The sequence below is a fragment of the Cebus imitator genome, unplaced genomic scaffold, assembly GCF_001604975.1.
Source record: "Cebus imitator isolate Cc_AM_T3 unplaced genomic scaffold, Cebus_imitator-1.0 Scaffold428, whole genome shotgun sequence".
Classification (NCBI taxonomy): Eukaryota; Metazoa; Chordata; class Mammalia; order Primates; family Cebidae; genus Cebus; species Cebus imitator.
The window spans coordinates 541,818-564,128 of record NW_016107743.1 but is presented as its reverse complement, the minus strand read 5'-3'; the positions used below and the strand labels follow the sequence as shown (position 1 = coordinate 564,128).

The 22,311-nt window shown below is 33.1% G+C and overlaps 1 protein-coding gene across 1 annotated transcript in view; it reads right to left on the bottom strand.

Annotated features, from left to right (window-relative positions):
- The window catches only part of LOC108290280 (acyl-protein thioesterase 1-like), a 147,041-nt gene extending 125,539 nt beyond the window's left edge, over positions 1 to 21,502 (bottom strand). The window contains exon 1 of the mRNA XM_037731901.1: positions 21,327 to 21,502. Within this exon, the coding sequence (XP_037587829.1) occupies positions 21,327 to 21,502 (176 nt within the window). The remainder of the gene's footprint in view (positions 1 to 21,326) is intronic.
- Positions 21,503 to 22,311: the final 809 nt, after the last annotated feature.

Sequence of the window (22,311 nt, the reverse complement as noted above, 5' to 3'; positions counted from 1 at the left end):
TCCTTCGACTACAGAGGCTTTTATTATACCTTCCTAACCGGTTTTCCTATAGCCTTCTTTCGTTCATCTACCCCATTCATTTATATGACACATTATATTCTCACTCCTCTTTTCCCAACCCTCCAATGGTTTTCCTTAATATTTACAATAAAATTCTTACTATGTTCTGTAAATTGTAATATAATAGCTATGCTTGCTGTACTGAAATTGTGAGTAGGTCCAATGATGAAACATAAAATGAAATGAAAAACTGTTAAAAAATATTGTGTAGCAAGAAATGGAGATTCTAGAATATGATTTTTTTTTTTTTGAGACAGAGTCTTGCTCTGTCGCCCAGGCTGAAGTGGAATGGCATGATCTCAGCTCACTGAAACCTCCATCTTCCAGATTCAAGCATTCTCCTGCCTCAGCCTCCAAAGTAGCTGGGATTATAGGCCCCCACCATCACGCCTGGCTAATTTTTGATTTTTAGTAAAGATGGGGTTTCACCATGTTGGCCAGGCTGGTCTCGAACTCCTTTCCTCAGGTGATCCACCTGCCTTGGCCTCCCAAAGTGCTGGGATGACAGGTGTGAACCACTGTGCCCAGCCTAGAATATGATATTTAGGGCTGGACAACTTGAGCTATTGTGGCCAATCTCCTTGTTTTTCCTTCTATGTGCTTACTCCAAGTGTGTGTAAAAAGCAACATAAAGACAATGTTATGGGTCCTTCTGACCTGGTGAATTCTTCCACAGACATGGATCACTGAAGACCTAGCATTTTGGACATATGCCAGTGAAGAATACATATGGTACCAAGGACCTGTTTCCAATTGTACTATCACGTATGATTGAGATCACACACCACCCTTTTATTTCTGTGGTTAGTGTGGGAGTCAAACAAACTTATTAATAACATGAGCTGAGTCCAAGTTATTATTTTTCTTACCAACCCATAATGCTGGATCAGCTTTCCATGTTTTTATCTGGTTTTGGTCTGGTGCTTTGAGAAAACAAACCCCCTTGTCCCTGGGCTTTGTACTTGCTCTAGCCATGATCATGAATGTTGTTGGTCCAAATAGTCAGATGTTTTATTATTTTTAACTTCATTAAGTTCTCTTCCCAAATGTTTCCTTTGCAAATATGCTTTCCCTAGAGATTTACTAACTAAAAATACATTAACATTTTACTTGTTTAGTGGCTGACTATATCACTAAGGCCTATAGTTAAAAATATTGTGTCCATTTTTCTCCATATTGCCTTCTACTTCTCAAAATTGTTTCTGATACATATAAACTCTTAACAGAAAATGTGTTGAATGAATCTGAAGTTATCTACAATATAAGCCTAACATAACTCAGTATTTTAGTCCCTTGCACTTCGAAATTCCAATGATTTTTACGTCTACTCTAATTTATTAAAACCTCAGATAATGTTTTCTCTGCAAACATCTATAGACTTGAATTCTGACCGCAACTACTTATCTTTCAATTTGTCTCATGCTTTCATTCCCAATAATCCTGATCTGCTACTTTATCAAGCCCTTAAATCTCTTAACATTTATTTTCATCTTTTTTTTTTTTTTTTTGGGACAGAGTCCCTCTCTTTTTGGCTAATACACCACCTCAATTCACTTTCAATCCATGCTCAGATATTTTTAATTTGTAGCCCTTCCCACCATTGTTTTTTACTTGAGTTTCTCATTTTTTTCTCTCAACTTCCTCAATTCACCCTTTCTCAAATTCCCAAATTTGAGTAAATTCTATAATCATATTTTTCCTTTCAGCAAAGCAGTCTCCAAGTGAAATAAAAGAACCATCTGAGCAATGGAATTTCAATAAATGTACATTAAATTCCAATCTCAACTGAGGTATCGATACGGGTCAGAGAACTATTTATGCCTTGCTTATCTTCTTTTATTTCCATTGGCAGATATGGTAAAGTATAGAGCAGAATATCAAACTATACCTCAAACAGCCCCACTCTCAGCATATTATTTCACTTATTCCTTTCCAGATGGGAAATAATAGATCAGGGTCTGTATACCTGTGTGCTACAACCAAATCACCTAATCATCTCTATACATAGCTCTTCTGCTTTTTTCAATGTTAGAGACAGTAATGTTCTCTGTTTCTCTCTTCATTTTATTTTGCTTTTAATTTTAAGCCAAAACTTCATAATTATGATGTCATTATATTCTCTTTCCTCTATAGTATTATGATTACCAATTTTCCTCTCTTTTAAATATTTAGCTTCCCCTCCCAGCCTATTGTGTCTTTCCTACCTGCTTATTCTTCTACCAAAATCAAAGTCTAATACTATATTTAGATAAAACTTTTCTGACCTTACCTGGGTAGTTTACTCCTAACTCTTTGTATCACCATGTGGAAATTATATAGTCCTAGACCAAAGACTATCAGCAGTCAGGTAAACAAGTAGCACAATTAAAACCTCTTCTGATTTTTATTTGCATAACAGTTCTGCTGTGAAAAATAGATTACAATTAGAAGAATTGTTCCCCTGTATATAACTTCTCTTAACATATCATGAAGCATCTCACGGGAGAGCTTTGCTCAGTCTGTGTGCCACTGTTCATCCATGTTGTTGGAATAATTTTGTAAAACTATATATAGCATAAGAAAGAATAAATGAATAAAATTTTAAAATATCTGGGAAGGCCAGAATTGTTTCTAACCACCCAAATCCCCTATCCATCCTTTATGTTTAGGGTAATTCTTATAAAAATTATTCCTTGTAACAGAATATCCTTGACAAGATTTTAACCTACAAAATATAGTGGTGGAGCCTTTCTCCCAAGATAACAAACTAAAAAAAACATCATTCCTGCTAAAAATGTTCTAATGGTCAGTAAATTAAATATATGATTTGTTAATTTAGGAACCACAAAAGGATCTTACCAAAACAAAAGTTCCACTACTCCTTACCTCTGTCCTGGGCACCAATCTCAATGCATTACCTCTTTCCCACACTATAAATCATGAGAATTAGTTTTGTACTTTATATGCTTGCAAAAAGCAAACACAAAATTAAATGTCCAAAGATGTATAAATTAAAATAAAGATGTGATAACTGTTAACCCAAATATATATGCTACAGTAGAATTAGTACCACAGATGCCAATTTGATGCTTCAGGGCTTTGGAAATGCCTTCTTTTCCATTGCTGTCTTACTGTCATTCTTGGTTCAGCAGACAAACTTTAGGCAATCCCAGGAAAGGAACCCATGAGTTAGCATTCTGCTTGGGAGGTGACATATGTTTCCTCACTCCAACAATTCTACCAGATGTATTTTTCTGCTGAATTATTGCTCACTGTCAGAATAGTCACCATCCATCCCCTTGTTCCCGTACTCTTCATTCTCACCCGTGGCCCTGTTCTGGGTCTTGGTAGCATTTCTCTTCCATTACCTAGTTTGGTTTGACTGTCAAAAGTGAAAAAAGTCATGGAAATATTGCTGCCAGAACAATCAAGATTAATAACATATGATAATTAAAATCAAGTCTTTTTCATATGTTGGTGGAATTGTCAACCAGAAATATCATGTATAAGTCAAGGCCAAGCAATGTTAAATGTTTGAATCATGTAAAAAAAAAAAAAGTAAGTTTAGCTTTAGATAGGAAATAAATTGTGGCTTCAATAACATAGAAATTTAATTTTGTCCCAAACAAAAGACTCTGAAGGAAGACAGTTTAAGGCTGGTGATGGTTTCAGAGCATCAGTGACCTAAGCCCCCTCTGTTGTATCATTCTCATAGCCATCTTCATCTGAGATCATCACATGGTCCAAAATACAAATACTGCTAGAGCTCAAGCCATCATGTCTGAGTCCTAGCTGGAGGAAGGAAGACGGGTCAAATATTTTGCCACTTTGAAATTAGATGGGACAAGTCTTAAAGTAACAGAATTTTTATATTTTGTGATTTTATAATTATTGCACAAATTTAGCCAAAGATAGCTTCTTTAATATGTAACACTTTAAAGATTATTTTTCCTAATGACAGATCATTAAAAAGGATCTGGGTATATAACGGTAGTCAAGCATTAGATTTACATTTTCTTTGATACAAATGTAGTTTGCTTTTAACACATGATCTAGCAATGCTATTTCTCTAAGCATCCTAGCATCTATGTGTATATTAATAGTAAAAATTTAAAGAACCAGTGAGCCACAGCTTTATAATTTCATGTTGAATTTAATGATGCATAAAACCACCTAAGGTTTCATCCTTTTCATATTTAGGCAAATTTAAATGTGTGGTTATTCTGAATTAATGAAATGTAATGAAGATGTTCTGAAAAATGCCAAAGACACATTAGTTTATATTTTAAATGATTTGTCATGCATTTAGTACCTTTTTCTAAAGAACTACAGAAACCAACATTAATTCAAGCCCTGGAATTCAAATTTTAAGTTCCACTAAAAATAAGCAAATTAAACACAGGTAAACAAGACTTTCCATTAAAATAGGAAATATATTCTGCTTAATTTGAAGCTGTCACTCAATACTTCTTAGAATTTTGGCTCTTACAAGGACTTGTAACTTTACTAGACTTCCTTTGACTTTTATGCAAGGCTAAAGTTTTGAAACAAACATTACATTTTGTTATAAAGTTATTTGGAATGCAATTTCAGGTGTGGCTTTCAAATAAACCCAGTGCAAACATTCTACTCTGCCTCTTGAGAATCTTTGTTTTGGAAACATTCATAAACTGCACCAATGTTGCAATGGATATGTGTATTAGGAAGAGATACATTTGGATTTTCTTAGAGTTTAAAATATAAAATAATTACCTAGTGATTCAAATTTTAAATATAATATTATTTGTTAGGATTTTAATATTTGTCAAATGCATTGGACAACAACGACAGTCAAGGAAGTAAACAGTGATAGTCAACAAAGTTAAAGATTTTTTGAATATTTTGCTGTTCAAAAAATCCAAAGAGAAAATTACAACGAGGCATTCAAAAACCCTGTTAAAGTGCTATGAAGTATAACAAATGTTTTTGCTTAAGTTCAAAACAGTATCATTTAAATGGTCTATAATTAATCTAATCCATGACATTAATTGTCAAATGTACTTCACAATGGAAGAGCTGTCACAGCTTAATTATTATATTTTAGGTAGTACTATCTTCTTCACATATTAACTTCAGTGGATTTAATAAGAAAAAAGGTACTGCAAAGCATAAATGATAAGTCATCATCACATTCCTTTGCTTGATTACCCTCTCTCAAAAATCAGTGAATCCATAAAATACGGCTCATAGATCTTTAAAACAAAATGTGCCTAGAATCCACCCTTTCAATATGTGTATGTGCCTAGTCTTGTGTTTTCTAGTCCTTTCTATCAGGCTCCTTGCACTTGTTCTCCAAATGGTTCCTACTGGCCCTCTACTTGGATTCCAGACTTTTCTTGATCCACCTCTGGCCTTTTCTCTAACTCCTCTACAAAATCACTAGTGATCTTAAGGATAATGGAGCTAACTTAATAAACTAATAGAAAGCGCTAATGATTTATATGGGTTTGATATTTTAATGTTGTTTTTGGGAAATTTACCATGTAATGGAAGGCACCAGACAAGGAAAATAGAAAAAATAAAAATAAAAAAATAAGACACTGGGGCAAAAATGCCTATTTCAGTTATACTAACTTAAACCTCAAAGGCACTTGCCTACCTCATTTGAGCCTAAAGTTGATCTAGTCAAATATTTTGAAGTCACTTTTTCAAAGTTAATTAGATCATATCTTAACGTAGAGAACTTTTTTATATTGAAGTTCTATAATTTCCTTTTGTGGGTAATGATAGGTAAATTTTCCACCTTGCCTAGTTTTATAGAAAATAAAATGATTAGGATTACTCTGAGGACTCTGAATGAATTTTCATAACTGGGCAAAGATAATATATACAATATGTAACTTTTTAAACAATGCAGTATGTGGAAAAAATAAGGAAAGCTATTTCTCTAGCAAAGCAGTTCTCTCAAGATTGTCTGTATTGCTTCCTATTCAAAATGATCCCACATAAGTCTTCAATCTCAGTGGATATGTGGGATAAGATGTCCCTGTCTAGACAATAGCTGTAAGTGTCATACCTGTAAGAGGTAAAAAGTTCATGTTTTCCCTCCTAGGTAATAATGAATACCCACTCTGTTTTGCTACCTTGTTTAAAAACATTTCTGAAATTGTATACTTCTATGTATAATGATGTAGAAAGCAGCAAAGGCAAGATACCTTATGTCTTGTATATAAAAGTGATAATGGTAGTAAGAGCAAAATAAAGCAGGAAGAGACACATTTTATTCAGAATGCCTTCATTTCATCAATAAATAGCCAGTCCTAGTCTCAGTTTGGGCACTGATTGTTGGCTTAGAAAACCTCTGGATGACCATGGCACGTTAATAGACATGGAAGTGGCCTTCTGAATGTGCTTGCTGTGTTCTGGTAAGAGATGTCAATACATAACTAGCTCAGGGTTTGACAAAAAGCCTTAACCTCACCACAAGTCATTGCAGTTAGTTAATTGCTGCAACTTCTAACACTATAACCAGCAATGATATTTTCTCTTTAGAAAATAAAGAAAACGGCTAATGAAAGATATTTTAATGAATGGTTATGAGACAAAAATAAATAGTTCAAATTCAGAGCATCATTTTCAGAAGTTGCACTTTGCAAGGCAGCCTGTGGAAGTGATTTTCTCAGGCTCCCTTCTGGCCAATTCATGGAAAAGCAGTAATAAATCACAATTGTTTTATAGAATTGAGTTGCTGGTACCATGTCACAACAAACTGATTAAACCCTCCCAGAAGAAATCACCAACTTTATTGGGACTAATGGTATCTAAGATCTTAAGTTAGAAAGCTGTTTTCATTTACCCTTCAAGGAAAAGTCTTGCTTCTGAAAACTCAGCAAATCAGATTTAATTTTTTTTTCAGAATAGACCTTATCCAAGTAGCACAGTACACCATTTTTCACATTTCAGGATAGCAAAGGATATTGTGTTTTTAGTATAATAGTGACAATTAATCTTCCTTTCAAAATGTTTTACTAATTAACTCATCTTGATACAGAATATGTCAAATTTTTGTCTACCTTTTCGAACACATTTACTTCTCTTTCTTATTTATTAATAATATAACTGTTAGCTAGTTCTTTGTTCTTTATTATATAACTTGAAAATCCCATTTGTGGCTTCAAAATATAAGTATTATTGAATTTTGTTGCCCCATGATATCAATAAATGTTATTTAACAACAATGTCTCAGTATGCTGTTAACCTCAAGGAAGGAATGAGTCAGATTTTCTCATTCACTGTAATGAAGAGAAGATCAGGGATTTACTTGGCATTAGCCCAGGGAACGGTTCTTAACTTTTTGTCTTCCTTCTTTCCTCTCTCCTTTCGCCTGCCCCACCCCTCCTGCTTCCCCCTTCCCTTCTTTTCCCTCCCCCTTCCTATTCTACAAACATACTTAATCATAATACAAGCTGCACAAGCAGGCCATCTGAGTCCTAGAGTCTAAATTAGTTTGTAAAAATTATGCATTTATGTTTTAAAATGTAAATGTAATACATGTTATTATCTCCTTAACAGTGAAACTTTTTTTAAAATAACTTTTTCAGGAATAAAAAAGATAAATTATCTAATATTCCAAAACAAGGGGCTAGCAGTTCACTTGCAAATGAAAATAATCAACTTCCTATTTAAAATGACAAGAGCAGTTAAATAGGGAGGCAAAGGGATTATCTTTGTTTTTCAGACGAATATATCAAACAATTCTTCTACTGGAAAGAGTAAAGACTAGGCACTAAAAGATTATTGAGACTATTACAATAACCTGTTTCTGATACAATAAAGGCTAAGGCTATGACTATAGGTCAAGAAAGAAGGTACAATTTTAAAGATACTTTTCTGAGGTATACTCAGTAAAGTTATAGAAACTCCATAAATATATACACCTACTAAGTATCCACAAAATTTGAAATGAAAAGCGAAAAAAACCACACAGGAAATAAACATACAAGATGGTACTATCAGGATTCTCAGTATGTAGATAGTGGTGAGAGGTTGAAAGTGCAATGTGTAAGTCCCTGATCCTGAGAAATAAAAATATGCATTGGGTATAATCATTGATGGTGATAGACATGAGATTATAGTACATTGAAACAGGGAGAGATACTCACAAAGTTAGAAAAAATTGTGTGATGCATTTATCGCTTTATGTATAAAGAGAGGAGGCTTATAGAGGTTTTATTTTGCTGTTGTTTGGTTTTTACTGGCTAGTACGCAAAGACCCAGTTACTACTGTCACCTGATCTTATGACTCAAAGTGAGTCTTTTGTAGTAATAAACTGCATTCACTATTGAAAACAAGTTATTCTAAATATTTCAGATCTGAAACTTGCTGAAATATAACTTAAATAATTATAATGTGAGCATGAGATGACAAAATTCACTTGGAAATCAGCTGATCAGTGGATCCAGAAGAAATTTAAAGAAATGTCACCTGGATGTGGTGGCTCAGGCCTGTAATCTCAACACTTTGGGAGGCAGAGGCGTATGGATCACTTGAGGTCAGGAGTTTGATATCAGCCTGGCTGACATGGTGAAACACCATCTCTACTAAAAATACAAAAATTAGCTGGGCATGGTGGCACAGCCTGTAATCCTAGCTACTCGGGAGGCTGAGGCAGGAGAATTGTTTGAGCCCGGGAGGTGGATGTTGCAATGAGCCAAGATGGCATCATTGCATTCTAGCCTGGGAGACAAAGCAAGTGTCTGTCTCAAAAAAAATTAAAAAGTAAATAAGAAATGTTACATGTTATATAAAATAACAATATCTATTATTGAGTTTTAACTGTACAAGCAGAGAAACTGTGGTGGCAAACAAATAAACTTCACATGCAAAAGCAAGATTTACTTTTAAGAAATATATATATGTTCAAACATGAATAAAAATACTAATTTCATAAAATAGATTCCAGATATGCAAAAGCACATCTTCAATTGTACAGAGAATACAAAAAAAAAGATATCACACAAGATTTTGTATGTCCTATTCATAGACAAAAACAATAAGAATAGAAAATACCTTAATTGTTGCATACATGATAAAAAGAATAAAAAGTGATATATATATTGTAGTTACAGTATAAAGCATTTTCACTTATATTTTTATACTATCTCACAAGGTATAACTAGTAGATTTGTTACTTTCACCATGGCCAAAATGGTGGCCATTAAGTTTCAGTGCCTGAATTTTGATGAAGACACATTCATCCTGTAGAACTAGTGATAATAATAGCAATAGTAATGCTAAAATAATAATACCTTATACTTGTTGGACACTTACTATTTTCCAGAAACTATTTTGAGTGTGATACACAGACTAGCTAATTTAGTCCTTACAAAAAGCCTCAGAATTAGGCAAGATAATATCATTATTATACAGATGAAGAAATTAGTATTTTAAGAGTAATACATTTAAAGACACATTTAAAGGGACAAGTTGGTAAATTGATTTTAAAAAAGAAATTGTCTCAAGTGCGAATGCATTTATCAAGATTTCAGAAGATTGAAAGCCTCCAGTGTTGAAGTATCAGGCACTTTGATAAGTGAGAAGTGATATTTTGGAAAAGAATTTGAAGATCTGCAAAATACCCCTGACACGTTTTATAACCGACCACATATTTAAGCTCTTAATAAGATTTTTTTCTCTAATTATACACAAGTATGAGGGACAGTATAGTAAGATGTCCTTCATAAACAAAGTTTTAAATGTTATCATCTGAAACCATCCAAGGAAGAAAACCTTAGACATGCTCCTTGAGGTTAGGGTGTGCCCCTTAAAGTCCTTTATGTCTCCAGAAACTTGCAAAAGATAGGAATTTTTTGTTGATACTAATTATGAGGATGATGATTTCATGACTTTTTAAATCCACAACTTTGTATGCAGATAGCAATCGCCTTGAAAGACTGATTGCTAATGTTCAAATTGCCTTTTGTGCAAAGCTGACAAATTTTAGACCAAATTGCTGTTAGCTATGTTTTCAGAAAGGTAGATCTTAATAATGACATTTAATTTTTCTTTTTGAACAAATGAATGAGCTTCAAGAATGTTTCAACAAAGACAGAGCACTATATAAATTCCACATGAAAGCAACCCCTAATTTAAAAAATAATACCCTAATGATGTCTAATTACTTCCTTGAGAATAAGCAGCAACCTAATTAGTCACCTTTATCTTCATATGCACCTGGAATTGCTATTGTGAATAAAGCATACAAAGTGCAGTCCATTTTTAAAACAATGCTCTGCAGTATAGGAAACTGAGAAAGTCTGGGTTAGAAAGGCAAGGTAATTTATGACAAATCATTACAATTTCTAATGGTATTTGTTCCAGTTTTTGAGGGAATTGATAAAATAATTAACAGAGTTTGGAAAACTTTCCACTGCAAATAACATAGATTCATGGTTATGAGCCACAGAGTGACAGTTTGGTCAATGATGGACTGCATATACAATAATGGTCATATAAATTAGAATATCGTATTTTTACTGTATCTTCCCTATGTTTAGATATGCTTGGATACACAAATGCTTTTCATTGTGTTATCATTACCTACAGTATTCAATACAGTAAGGTGTGCAGGTCTGTAGCCAGGAGCAATATGTTATATTGTGTAGCCTAAGAGTGTAGCAGGCTACACCATCTACGTTTGTGTAAGTACACGCTATTATGTTCACACAATGAGGAAATCACCTAATGAAGCATTTCTTAGAACATATCCCCATAGTTAAACAATGCATGACTATATTTTAGAGCTAAATACAGAGCATTCCCCATAAGGCTAGATAAAATGCAGTTTGAGAAGACAGTGTCTCTAGACGTCAGACATTTCACTGCCATAGCAAATGGCATCTATTAACTCCAAACTTTGAGATTTTATCTAGAAAGAACTTGGAAATCTCTTCTCCCTTAGATAACGTCTTCCCAGAAATGTGTTGTGGACAAGACAGATTAACCCAGCTGACAACCACTCAAATGAATTCCTGGAAGTGAGCCTTTTCAGGCAGAAGGGAAAATAAAAGTTTCTATCTCTTCATGACTGCCATGTGAAGACTTCAAAAATCAGTTTGTACCATCTAAAAAACTCAAAGTGAGAAAGGCAAAGTATATTTTCTCTCTGATTGCTGCAGAAGAGCCAGTTCTTACTTGCATTATCAATACTGACTAATGTTGTTAATCTTTAGGAATATTGAAAGTGGTCCTTCTACCCATGTGGAAACAATTCTACTTCATGGTAAATTGCAAATAAGTTACCATGGGCAGTAAGGACAATTTTTCCGATTATAACTGAGTGTTTCTGGATAGTTACTTTTTGAGTTTTTCTTTTTTTTTTAATTGTTGTATAGCAACTTACCACAAATTTAGCAACTTACATCAACATGCATTTCTTACTGCAGTTTTAGTGACGCAGGAGTCTGGCTGTTGCTTAGCTCGTTCTTATGTATAGGCTCTCAGGCTGTAATCAGAGTCAGCCAAGGCTAAGTTTTCATCTGACAGTTCTACTAAGAAAGAATTTTCTTCCATCCTCCGTCAGGTTGTTGGGCAGAATTTATTTTCTTGTAACCACGGGACTGAGAGCAGTTAGTTTTTTGCTGGCTGGAGGCCGAAAGCAACTTGAAGGCCTTCCCAAGATCCTAGAGGGTACTGCAGTTTCTTGAGGCCACCTGCAGTTTCTTGCCACATGGGCTTCCCCAACTTTAGCATTTATTTCATCAAGACTGCAAAGAGTCTTTAGAGCAAGTGGGCTAGCAAGATAGAATATTGTGTAAAATAGCTTATCATGAGGGTGACCTTCCATAACCCTTGCAATATTATACTGATTAAGGCAAGTCACAGGCTCCCTCCTCACTTAAGGGGAGGAGAGTACACAAGGCCATAAAGTCTAGCTGGCAGGAATCTTGGTAGGCGGGTGCCCTAGAAACTATTTATGTTTATTACCAATTTATCATGGGATGTTGTTTCCTCTGCCCCTATAAACACGTTTTTGTAGTTTCTTAACCTAAGACACCAACTTCTTGAGATGTGCTTTGTAAAGAGAAGATTTTTTTTTCTAAATTTTTATTTTAGGTTTGGGAGTACATGGGAAGGTTGTTACTTATATAAACACTTTTCATGGGGGTTTGTTGTATATATTATGTCATCACCCAGGTATTAAGCCCAGTACCCAATGGTTATCTTTTCTCCTTCTCTCCCTTCTCCTACCCTCCCCCTTCAAGTAGACCCCAGAGTCTCTTGTTTCCTTCTTTGTGTTTATAAGTTGTTATTTGACTCCTACTTATAGATGAGAACGTGTGGCATTTAGTTTTTCCATTCCTGTGTTAATTTGTTAAGGATAATAGCCTCCAGTTCCATCCATGTTCCCACACAGATGCTCCCATGATCTCATTACTTTTTATTTCTGCATAGTATTCCATGGTATATTTGTACCACATTTTTTTATTCAATGTGTCATTGATGGGCATTTAGAATGATTTCAGGTCATTGCTATTGTGAACAGTGCTACAGTGAACATGTGCATTCATGTGTCTTTACGGTAGAACAATTTATATTCCTCTGGGTATAGACCCAACAATTGGATTGTTGGGTCGAATGACAGTTCTGCTCCTAGCTTTCTGAGGAATCATCATTCTGCTTTCCTCAATGTTTTAACCAATTTACACTTCCACCCACAGTGTATAAGCATTCCCTTTTCCCTGTAGCCTCGCCAGTATCTGTCATTTTTTGACTTTTTAATAATAGCCAATCTGACTGTTGTGAGATGGTATCTCATTGTGATTTTAACTTGTATTTTTCTAATGATCAGTGACACTGAGATTTTTTTTTTTCATATGATCGTTGGCCACATGTATATCTTCTTTTGAGAAGTGTCTATTCATCTCCTTTGCCCACATTTTAATGGGGTTGTTTTTCTCTCGTAAATTTGTTTAAGAAAGTTCCTTATACATGGTGGATGTTACACCTTTGTTAGATGCATAGTTTGCAAATGTTTTCTCCTCTTCTGCAGGTTGTCTATTTACTCTGTTGATAGTTTCTTTTGCTGTGCAGAAGCTCTTAAGTTTAATTAGATCACGCTTGTCAACTTTTGCTTTTGTTGTGATTACTTTTGGTGTCTTCGTTGTGAAATCTTTGCCTGTTTTTATGTTCAGGATGGTATTGCCTAGGTTGTCTTCCAGGTTTTTATAGTTTTGGGCTTTACATTTAAGTCTTTAATCTGTTTTGAGTTGATTTTTGTGTCTGTGTAAGGAAAGGGTCCAGTTTCAATCTTCTGCATATGATTAGACAGTTATCCCAGCATGATTTATTGAATAGGGAGTCTTTTCGCCATTGCTTGTTTTTGTCAGCTTTGTCAAAGATCAGATGGTTTTGGGAGTGTGGCCTTCTTTCTGGGCTCTCAATTCTGTTCCATTGGTCTGCACGCTTGTTTTTGTACCCATACCATGCTGTTTTGGTTGTAGGAGTTTTTTTTTCTCTTTTTTAACAAAATGTTTTAATCTAATCCTCCTTTGTTCAATAGTCTCCCACCTTGTTCACTAGAACCAAGGACATATTGCCAATTCAAAGAAGTGTGTTTACATCAGTTTCAGGTTCCTAACAACTATGTTTATTTGGGATACATGAAAGTCCAAAGGGCCCAGTTAGGTAGGCACAGCTCTCAGGCTTGAATTAGTCTCTCAATCATGATGTTCATATGACTTATTTTTTTTATTACTTTTATTTTAGTATAGCCTGTGCTCCTACATTTCTTTGGACTCCTGGATTTTGCCTTTTCTTTAATAACTGGAGAGAAAATGTCTTTTCCAGTCTGATACCAAAAATGGATTAGCTATCTGAGAAAAGGCTTCAGTACTGGCAGTTACCCCAAACTCCTGGATTTTATTTATGATTATTGATTAGAAAATTTTGCTTTCTAAATAATTTGGTGTGTAAATTTGTATACCTGTCATTGTATCTGACATTTAGAGATGCCCTGCTTAAGCCTCACAAAGAAATTCCTGCCTTCTCTTTAAGTAAATCACAAATGACTAGAAATTATTTGGCAAGCTGTATCTTTAAAAATATATAAAACACTGTTTTCTGGATTTTTTTTTTGATTGCTACGAAAGTTATTTTGACTTCTAGAACAACATATATTCGAATTGCTTCAATTGCTGTAATTATTGATTACATAAAAAAAACTACTTTCTAGTCTATTCTTAGATATATAACTTCAGGTAATATTTTATGCCTCCAGGAAGCACTGAACTTCATTCGGAAAAATATACTGGCCCTACCTTCTGAGAGACAAGATTCATTTATGATTATTCACAATGTACTTTTTTGGGTTTTTGACACTTTGGCTCTTACTTCATAATAATCTCCACTAATATTCTCCTCTTCAGACCTGTCCAAGTTATCTAAGCTTCTCTTACATATATCTGAAACATTCATTTTCTTTCTTGCTTTCTTTTTTTCTGAACCATTCAATTTTCTGACTTTAAAAGCTGATCCTATTCCTCCACATCATTTTTTCTTTCTCTGAATTTCTGAGAAAATAGGAGGCATTTCTCCAGTGATGAAAAATATTTCCACAATGGGCTTCTTCTTTGCTTGGAGACTCTCTGTTTAACACCAACATTCTTAAACCAGTGCAGGTAGATATCTTTTTTCCAAATACTAGCCCTTATGATGGCAACTACCTAAGTGGCAAGAAAAATCCTAAGAAACACTTGCGAAGTTCATAGTCCAAGGCATAGAATGACTAAAAAGAAAAATGAAAAAAAGAAAAAAGACCTAAAACATAATTATAGAACTATAGAATGTTTTTTTTTTTTCCCCATATCTTGCCACCATTATTAAGGGCCTATTTAAAGTAATTTCTTTTATCTAGTACATCATGACTGGCTAGCAAGAAAAGATAATAAGGCATAACAACAACAACAAAAAAATCCCACACAATTTGAAGAGAAAGAGGAAGCATTAGAACCAAGTATGACAAGCAGCCGAAATCATGCTGAGTGGAGAAAAGTTGAACTTATCCCACCTGAGAACGGAAACAAGACAAGGATGTCTACTTTCAACACTACTGGTCAACATATTACTGGAAGTCCTAACCAGAGCAATCAGATAAGAGAAAGAAATAAAGGTCATCCAAACTAGAAAAGAGAAAATCAGACTGTCATTGTTCATTGATGATATGATCACATACCTAGAAAATCCTAAAGACTCATCCTACACCTGATAAATGAATTCAGTAAAGTTTCAGAATACAAAATTAATCTACATGAATCAGTAGCACTGCGATACATCAACAACAACCAGATGAGACTCAAATCAAGAACACAGTACCTTTTACAAACAGCTAAAAAAATGAAATAAAATACCTAGAAATATACCTACATAAGGAGGTGAAAGATCTCTACAAGGAAAACTACAAAACATTGCTGAAATAAATCATAGATGACACAAACAAATCAAAACACATCCCATGCTCATGGAGGGGCAGAATCAATGTGACAATCTCTATACTGCCAAAAACAATCTACAGATTCAATGTAATTCCCATCAAAATACCATCATCATTTTTCACAGAACTAGAGAAAACAATCCTAAAATTCATATAGAACTAAAAAACAGCCCACAAAGTCAAAGCAAGACCAGGCAAATAAATAAATATATAAAATACTGGATGCATCACATTACCCAAGTTCGAGTTATACTGCAAGGCTATAGTTACCCAGCATGGTACTGGTATAAAAAAAGAAACGTAGATCAATGGAACAGAATAGAGAACCCAGAAATAAAACCAAATACTTACAGCCAATTGACCTTCATCAAAACAAACAAAAACATAAAGTGGAGAAAGGCCATCATATTCAACAAATGGTGAGCAAATGGATAATTGGCAAGCCACATGTAGAAGAATAAAACTGGATCCTCATCTCTCACCTTATACAAAAATCAATTCAAGATTGATGAAAGACTTAAGTCTAAGACCTAACACCATAAAAATTCTAGAAGATATCATCAGAAAAACTCTTAGAGATTGGCTTAGGCAAAGAATATATGATTAAAAACCCCAAAGCAAATTCAACAAAAACAAAAATAAATGAACGAGACCTAAATAAACTAAAATGCTTCTGCACTGGAAAAGAAATAACCAGCAGAATAAACAGACAACCCAATATTTGAGAAAATATTCACAAACTCTGCAATCCCTCTGGGATTTCCCCTCTGGAATCCCCTTCCACACTCTTCGTGGAAGCCTTTCTTTTCTTCTCCTTTCCTTCTCTTTTCTCTACCTAATTAAAATCACCTTTCTGCATTACTTTTTGGGTCTGATATTCCCTTTACGAGTATAAGGTCCACCTGCAGTGTCCCCACCGCTTATTCCTTAAGAGTTTGGAGGCCAAGAACCCACAACGATCACCAGCATCCAAGAAAAAACCTAGTTACAACTCCTTCAACTTGACTAACAAGGTGAATGTCAGCTAATGTTTCTGTGTCCATAGAGTTAAAATATTCAGCTGTTAATATAGAATGTAGTATAGTTATATATTATTTGATGAAATTAACAATACCAAAAGTTGATTACTTTTAGAATCTGGATATATTACATGTTAACAAAGAAAATTAAAGTTTATATTACAGCACTATTTATAAACATTCATACATATATATGTATGTATTTGTGAGACTAAGAGGAAATTTTATGTATATAAAATTAGAATTTCCTATTTTTATATATAATTTCATATATATATATATATATATATATATATATATAAATTGCCTATCTTTCTTAATCTCACAAATAGATATCAATCTAAAATTGCTGGACTCCATTAACCTTATCGCTGATACAAATAGCTCTTCAAAAAGAGTAAAATGTTGGCAACTATATGAATCCTTTGTAGTATCAGGTCCCCATGGTAACAGAGATTTGTATCCTGACATCAGAATCTAAGAGGCCACAGAGCTACAGAGCATTTCAATTTGTGTTAAGGGGAAAAAAAAATAAAAAGACAAATGCACAGTCCTAAAATGATATCATAAAAATGACTGATGAACTTTGGGTATGCTGATATGTTTTCACATATCATTTATCAATTTTCCTGTTTTGATTTATATTCTCTTGTCAATCAAATAGGCCTTAGTATGTTTCCTTTTGAAGTAAACTGTTCAAAAATCATGTCTATATATTTTTGCATGTTTTGATAATTATACAATATGTAATTTAAGATTTACTAGGTAAAATTTCCCTACTGGGTACTTAATTTTTTATAGATTATTATAAAGAAGGAGTAGTTGGTTCAGTCTTCTAAGGTGGACACCAACCTCCTTTCAATGGCTGATTTTAGAGTCGAAGTACATCTTCCTTCATTTCTGGTTTCCATGAGGAGGGATTTCTCCTTAAACTCATTTCAGGTCATTCTATTTCTCTTTTTACTCACATGACCAGTGAAGGGGGAGACTGACTTTCCTAAAGCAAATTTGGGAAAAAATAACTCAGAATACAAAGCTGAACTTTGTCTTACTTATTTCTTTTAGGAAGTAGATGCTCCCAGAAAATACAAGTTCCTCTCAACTCCAGGTGGGAGGTTTTGCAGGGGACTATCTTCCAACTCTCTCAAGGATTGCTGACTCCTACTTTTGGTAATTACTTATTCTTGAATTAAAAGTCCACTCACCACTGGGCTGAGGCTACCATGTTGGATAACTCCATTATTTTAGAATCTCATCTTTTCTCTACTTTCAATGCTGACTTGACTACATTAATGACTACATTATTTAAAATGATGTAGAATAGAATTGATGGGAATTGGCATCTTGACATTTTCTAGATTTTAAAGTAAATATTTTTAACATTTTGTAATTGAATAGGGTAGTTGCGGTAAGTCTTTGGTGGACACATACCCTGTAAGTATGTTTCTTTCTATTTATCACTTGTTAAGAGAATTTTTTCAATAATAAAATAATACTACATTTTGTCAAATAATTTTCTACATCTAATGAGTTTATTAGTTTTTGTTCATTGTTCAAAATAAGCTAACATGCTGAACTGCATTTATAGTTTTTCTTTTTTCTTTTGAGGGGAAGAAGTAAATTTAAAACATACCTAGCATACCTGGAATAAACTCAAACCCAAATATGTCATAATATAAGCTCTTTCTCCCTCTGCCCCTGTTTTTTTTTTTTTTTTTTTTTTTTTTTTTTTTTTTTGGTGTGGATTTTTTTTTTTCTCTACTAGCTTACATTAGAATTTTAAAATTTATATTTGGGACTAAAATAAATCTATTATTTTTCTTTCTCATACTTTTTTTTGCGGGGGGGGTGTAGTTGGAGGGAGTCTCACTCTCTCACCCAGGCTGGAGGGCAGTTGTGTGATCTTGGCTCACTGCAACCTTTGCCCACTCCAGGTTCAAGCAATTCTCCTGCCTCAGCCTCCCTAGTAGCTGGGATTACAGGTATGTGGTATCACACCTGGCTAAGTTTTGTATTTTTAGTAGAGATGGTGTTTCTCCATGTTGGTCAGGCTGGTCTCAAACTCCTGACCTCAACTGATCTGCCTGTCTCAGCTGCCCAAAGTGCTTTTCTCATACCGTTTTAGTAATTGTGTAGAATTATGTATTTCTTTAATGGTGTGGTGGAAATTACCTGTAAAACTTAATGTGGACTGGAATTAATCCTTGTGTAAAATTATAAACTAGTTATTCGCTTACTATAATCAGTTCCAAATATTTAATGGTTTGTTTCTTCTTGAATAAATATTGTAAATATGATTTGTTTTTGTTTTTTCTATTTTTCCCAGGTTCTCATTTTTTATTTTCAAAATGTGTCCCACATATCATTTTATTATCATTGTCATTTTCCCTGCATTCATAATTTTTTTTCATTTAGGTTAGTATTGTTTATTTACACATCCATGTATGCTCTTTTTCTAGATGTATCTACTATGTTTTGCCAATGTTATTGGTATTTTCAAGAAACCAACCTTGGGTTCTATTAATTGTCGTTACTACATCTTTATGTTCTATATTATTAATATATATTCATATGTATATGCTCTGAGCATTCTTCTCTTTTTCCTCTTTATTTTTTCATTTGAGTGCTCAATTTATTTATTTCAGTTTTCTATTACACATGAAGCATTTAAAATAAAAATATATCTCCCTTATTTTTGCTTTAGTTTTTTCTTAAATATTTGATATTAGTTTTCTTATTATTCACTTTGAAAGATGTAATACTTCCCATTAAAATTTATTCTTAGAAATATATAATCTCTCTATTATAAATTTGGATTACTATGTACAACTGGTGAATTAAACTTCATATCATTACATGATCATTCTTTTTTTCTACAGTTTTATTTCTTAGAGTTTGTTGATTCTATTGATATTGCTGCACTCTTATTTTTCTATTGGCCTAGCATATTTTCTCATAATTTTGCTTTCAATATTTTGTGTATTTATGTTGAAATTTTATCACATACATACATACATCAAAAAGTTGGATTTTTTAAATCAAGCCTATAAGTTTTGGCTCTGAGAAAGTTTGCTGTTTTCATTGAATGTGATTGGTAATATATTTTGACTCACTTTTATGGTCTCAGAAATTGTGCATATGTGTGTGTGTATAGTCACTATCATTCTTTTATATTTTTTTCAGAAGTTACTTTAGTAAAGATTTATTTGTAATATATTCTCAGGTTTTTAATTTTTGAAACAAATATAGTTTTATAATCCTCATTCTTAGAATACCTACAATATAACTTTTATTTCATAATTATTGTAAGATGGTATTTTGAGTATATTATTCCACAGTTTTATGGCTTTGAAATTATTCTTTTTTTTTTTTTTTTTTTTTTTTTTTTTTTTTTTTTTTTTTTTTTTTTTTTTTTTTTTTTTTTTACTGAGTTACAAATTTATTAACTTGAATTACAGGCATTTGAAGCCACTATTCTAAGTTTGAAGGTGTTAAGTTTCTTAAGCCATTACTTTATTTATTTTTATTAGTGAGAATATATACTGCTACTGCCTTTATATTTCTAAAACAATCGTCATGTGCCTTGATCTTTAATAATTCAGTCAGTTACACAATTATATATTTCTTTAGTAGTCTGAAGATTTTTCTCTTATGGCTGATGAGTTTGATTAAATACAATTGCCTTCCCTCTATAGATAGTGTCTACTGCTTCTGGCAGCATCTTGAGACTCCCTTTTTCATGATGCTCTGCAGTTTTACTTTGATAGCTGACTTAATTTTATTATTCTCAACACTTACAGCTAATTTCCCATCTAGAGACATTTCTTTCTTCATTTCTAGTAAATTCTGTGTAATTATCACTTTGAGTGTTATTTTTCTACTGTCTTTCTTTTGTTGGCCATTTGTCAACATTTATTAGCTAAAATCCTATTAAATCTATTAGTTTATCCTCTAAGTTTCACAAGTTTTCTGTATCTTACTGTCTCTAACTTATTAATTTCATCTTAATTAGTATATTTATGCATTCTCAATTTCACTAGTCCAATATAATTTTTATTTTATCAATTGAGATTTCTTAATTTTAATTATATTGACCATATTTGCCATTATTCTTAAAAATTCATCTGATGCCATACTATTTCTTTATAGTTACATAATTATTTTTGACTACTTCTAAGTATTCCTTTCTTGCTACTGTTTTGTGGTGTTTTAGACAATGATTAAAATTGTCATGATCTCTGAGGATCCATATCTTTCATCAGTTCCGTTTTTGTATCTAGAAGTTTTTTTCTCATCTACATTATCTTTTGTCCTTGGGTCACCATCTCATACTTTAGTTCCTATCTTTTTTAATTTGAAAAGTATTTACATATTCATTTGTATTATATTTAATATTTACTAATTATGTGATTTAAGAGGGTCTGATTCTCTGGTTGTTGATTCTGCTCACTGTAGCTCATGGAGTAAGAATTGTTTCCGCATGTGTTCCTTATGACTGTTTACTATGAATTTATTTATTGGAATTTTATCTAAATAAATTTTATAAACTTTGTTTGTCATGTGTATTTTCCCAGGGAGAATTAACACTTTTCTTAGATATTTGGGAACACAACCAATTGAACCACTTTTTTATTCATGTGACAATATGTGATAACATGAGTAACATTTTTCTAACACAACATGAATGCATATGAAAATTTTCTGAGACCCTCCCCACTTTTTTCTGCCGAGCCAACCTTAAAGAAACTTAAGTACAATTCTTATCATTCTCAAAAACATTCTAGTCATTTGTCTTTACATGGAGAGTATTGGATCAGATCTTCCACCTGGCTTGTTACATAGGTTTAATATCCTGTCACTCTGGGCTATTTCAACCCCCAGATCCAAGGCAGCAGATATCTGCAGAGGCCTTGAAGACACTAGTTCTTCAGTGTCTTTTCTTGTTTCTGTATCTGCTTCATTTTTGTCTCTCATCTCCAATGACTTTTAAAATTTCCACTGAGGTGAACTATACATTTTGTTTTTATTTTATATTTTCATCCACAATTAAGTTTATAATATAATAAGAGGGTTTTCTTAGATCATAATTTCCAGTTATTTAAAAGGAACTACTCAATAATATTTCATTTAAAATAGATGAATGTCATGTTTTCTGGGAATTTTGTCAGGGATGGTCTTGCTGAATGAATCTTTGTGAAGAACTTGTGGTAATAAAGAAAATCTGCAGAAGTTATAATATCAGGTTGAATAATATAAAATTGCCATTTTTGAATCCACAAAAGGTTGAATTTCAGCAATTTAAATGATTTAATTTAAATACTTATTATTTATATGTTGAAATCCAATAGCATCAGATCAATTGGTTTATTAATAGAATGCTAAAACAATAAGTTGTTTATTTGTTCTGTTATACATTACTTATCATTACATGCAATATATTTAGAAATCACACAAATATACTAATGTGATCTAATCAGACGACAGATTAAATGTACCTTTTTTCTAGTGCCTCTCTCTCAAAACTTCTACCCTAGGAGATCTATGTTATCTATGTTAAACACTCGAGAGGCATGCTTCTGTGTTTTTTTCTGTATATCTACACACACACACACACACAGAGAGAGAGAGAGAGAGAAAGAGAGAAAGGGGTAATTTATCAATTTTCCCTGATAATACAATTTTCTTCTTATTTAATACCTCATAAAAATATATGCATCTATGAAGTCATCCAATATAATCTGAATTTTGTATTATAGCAACCTAATGTTTGATAGCATTGAGAT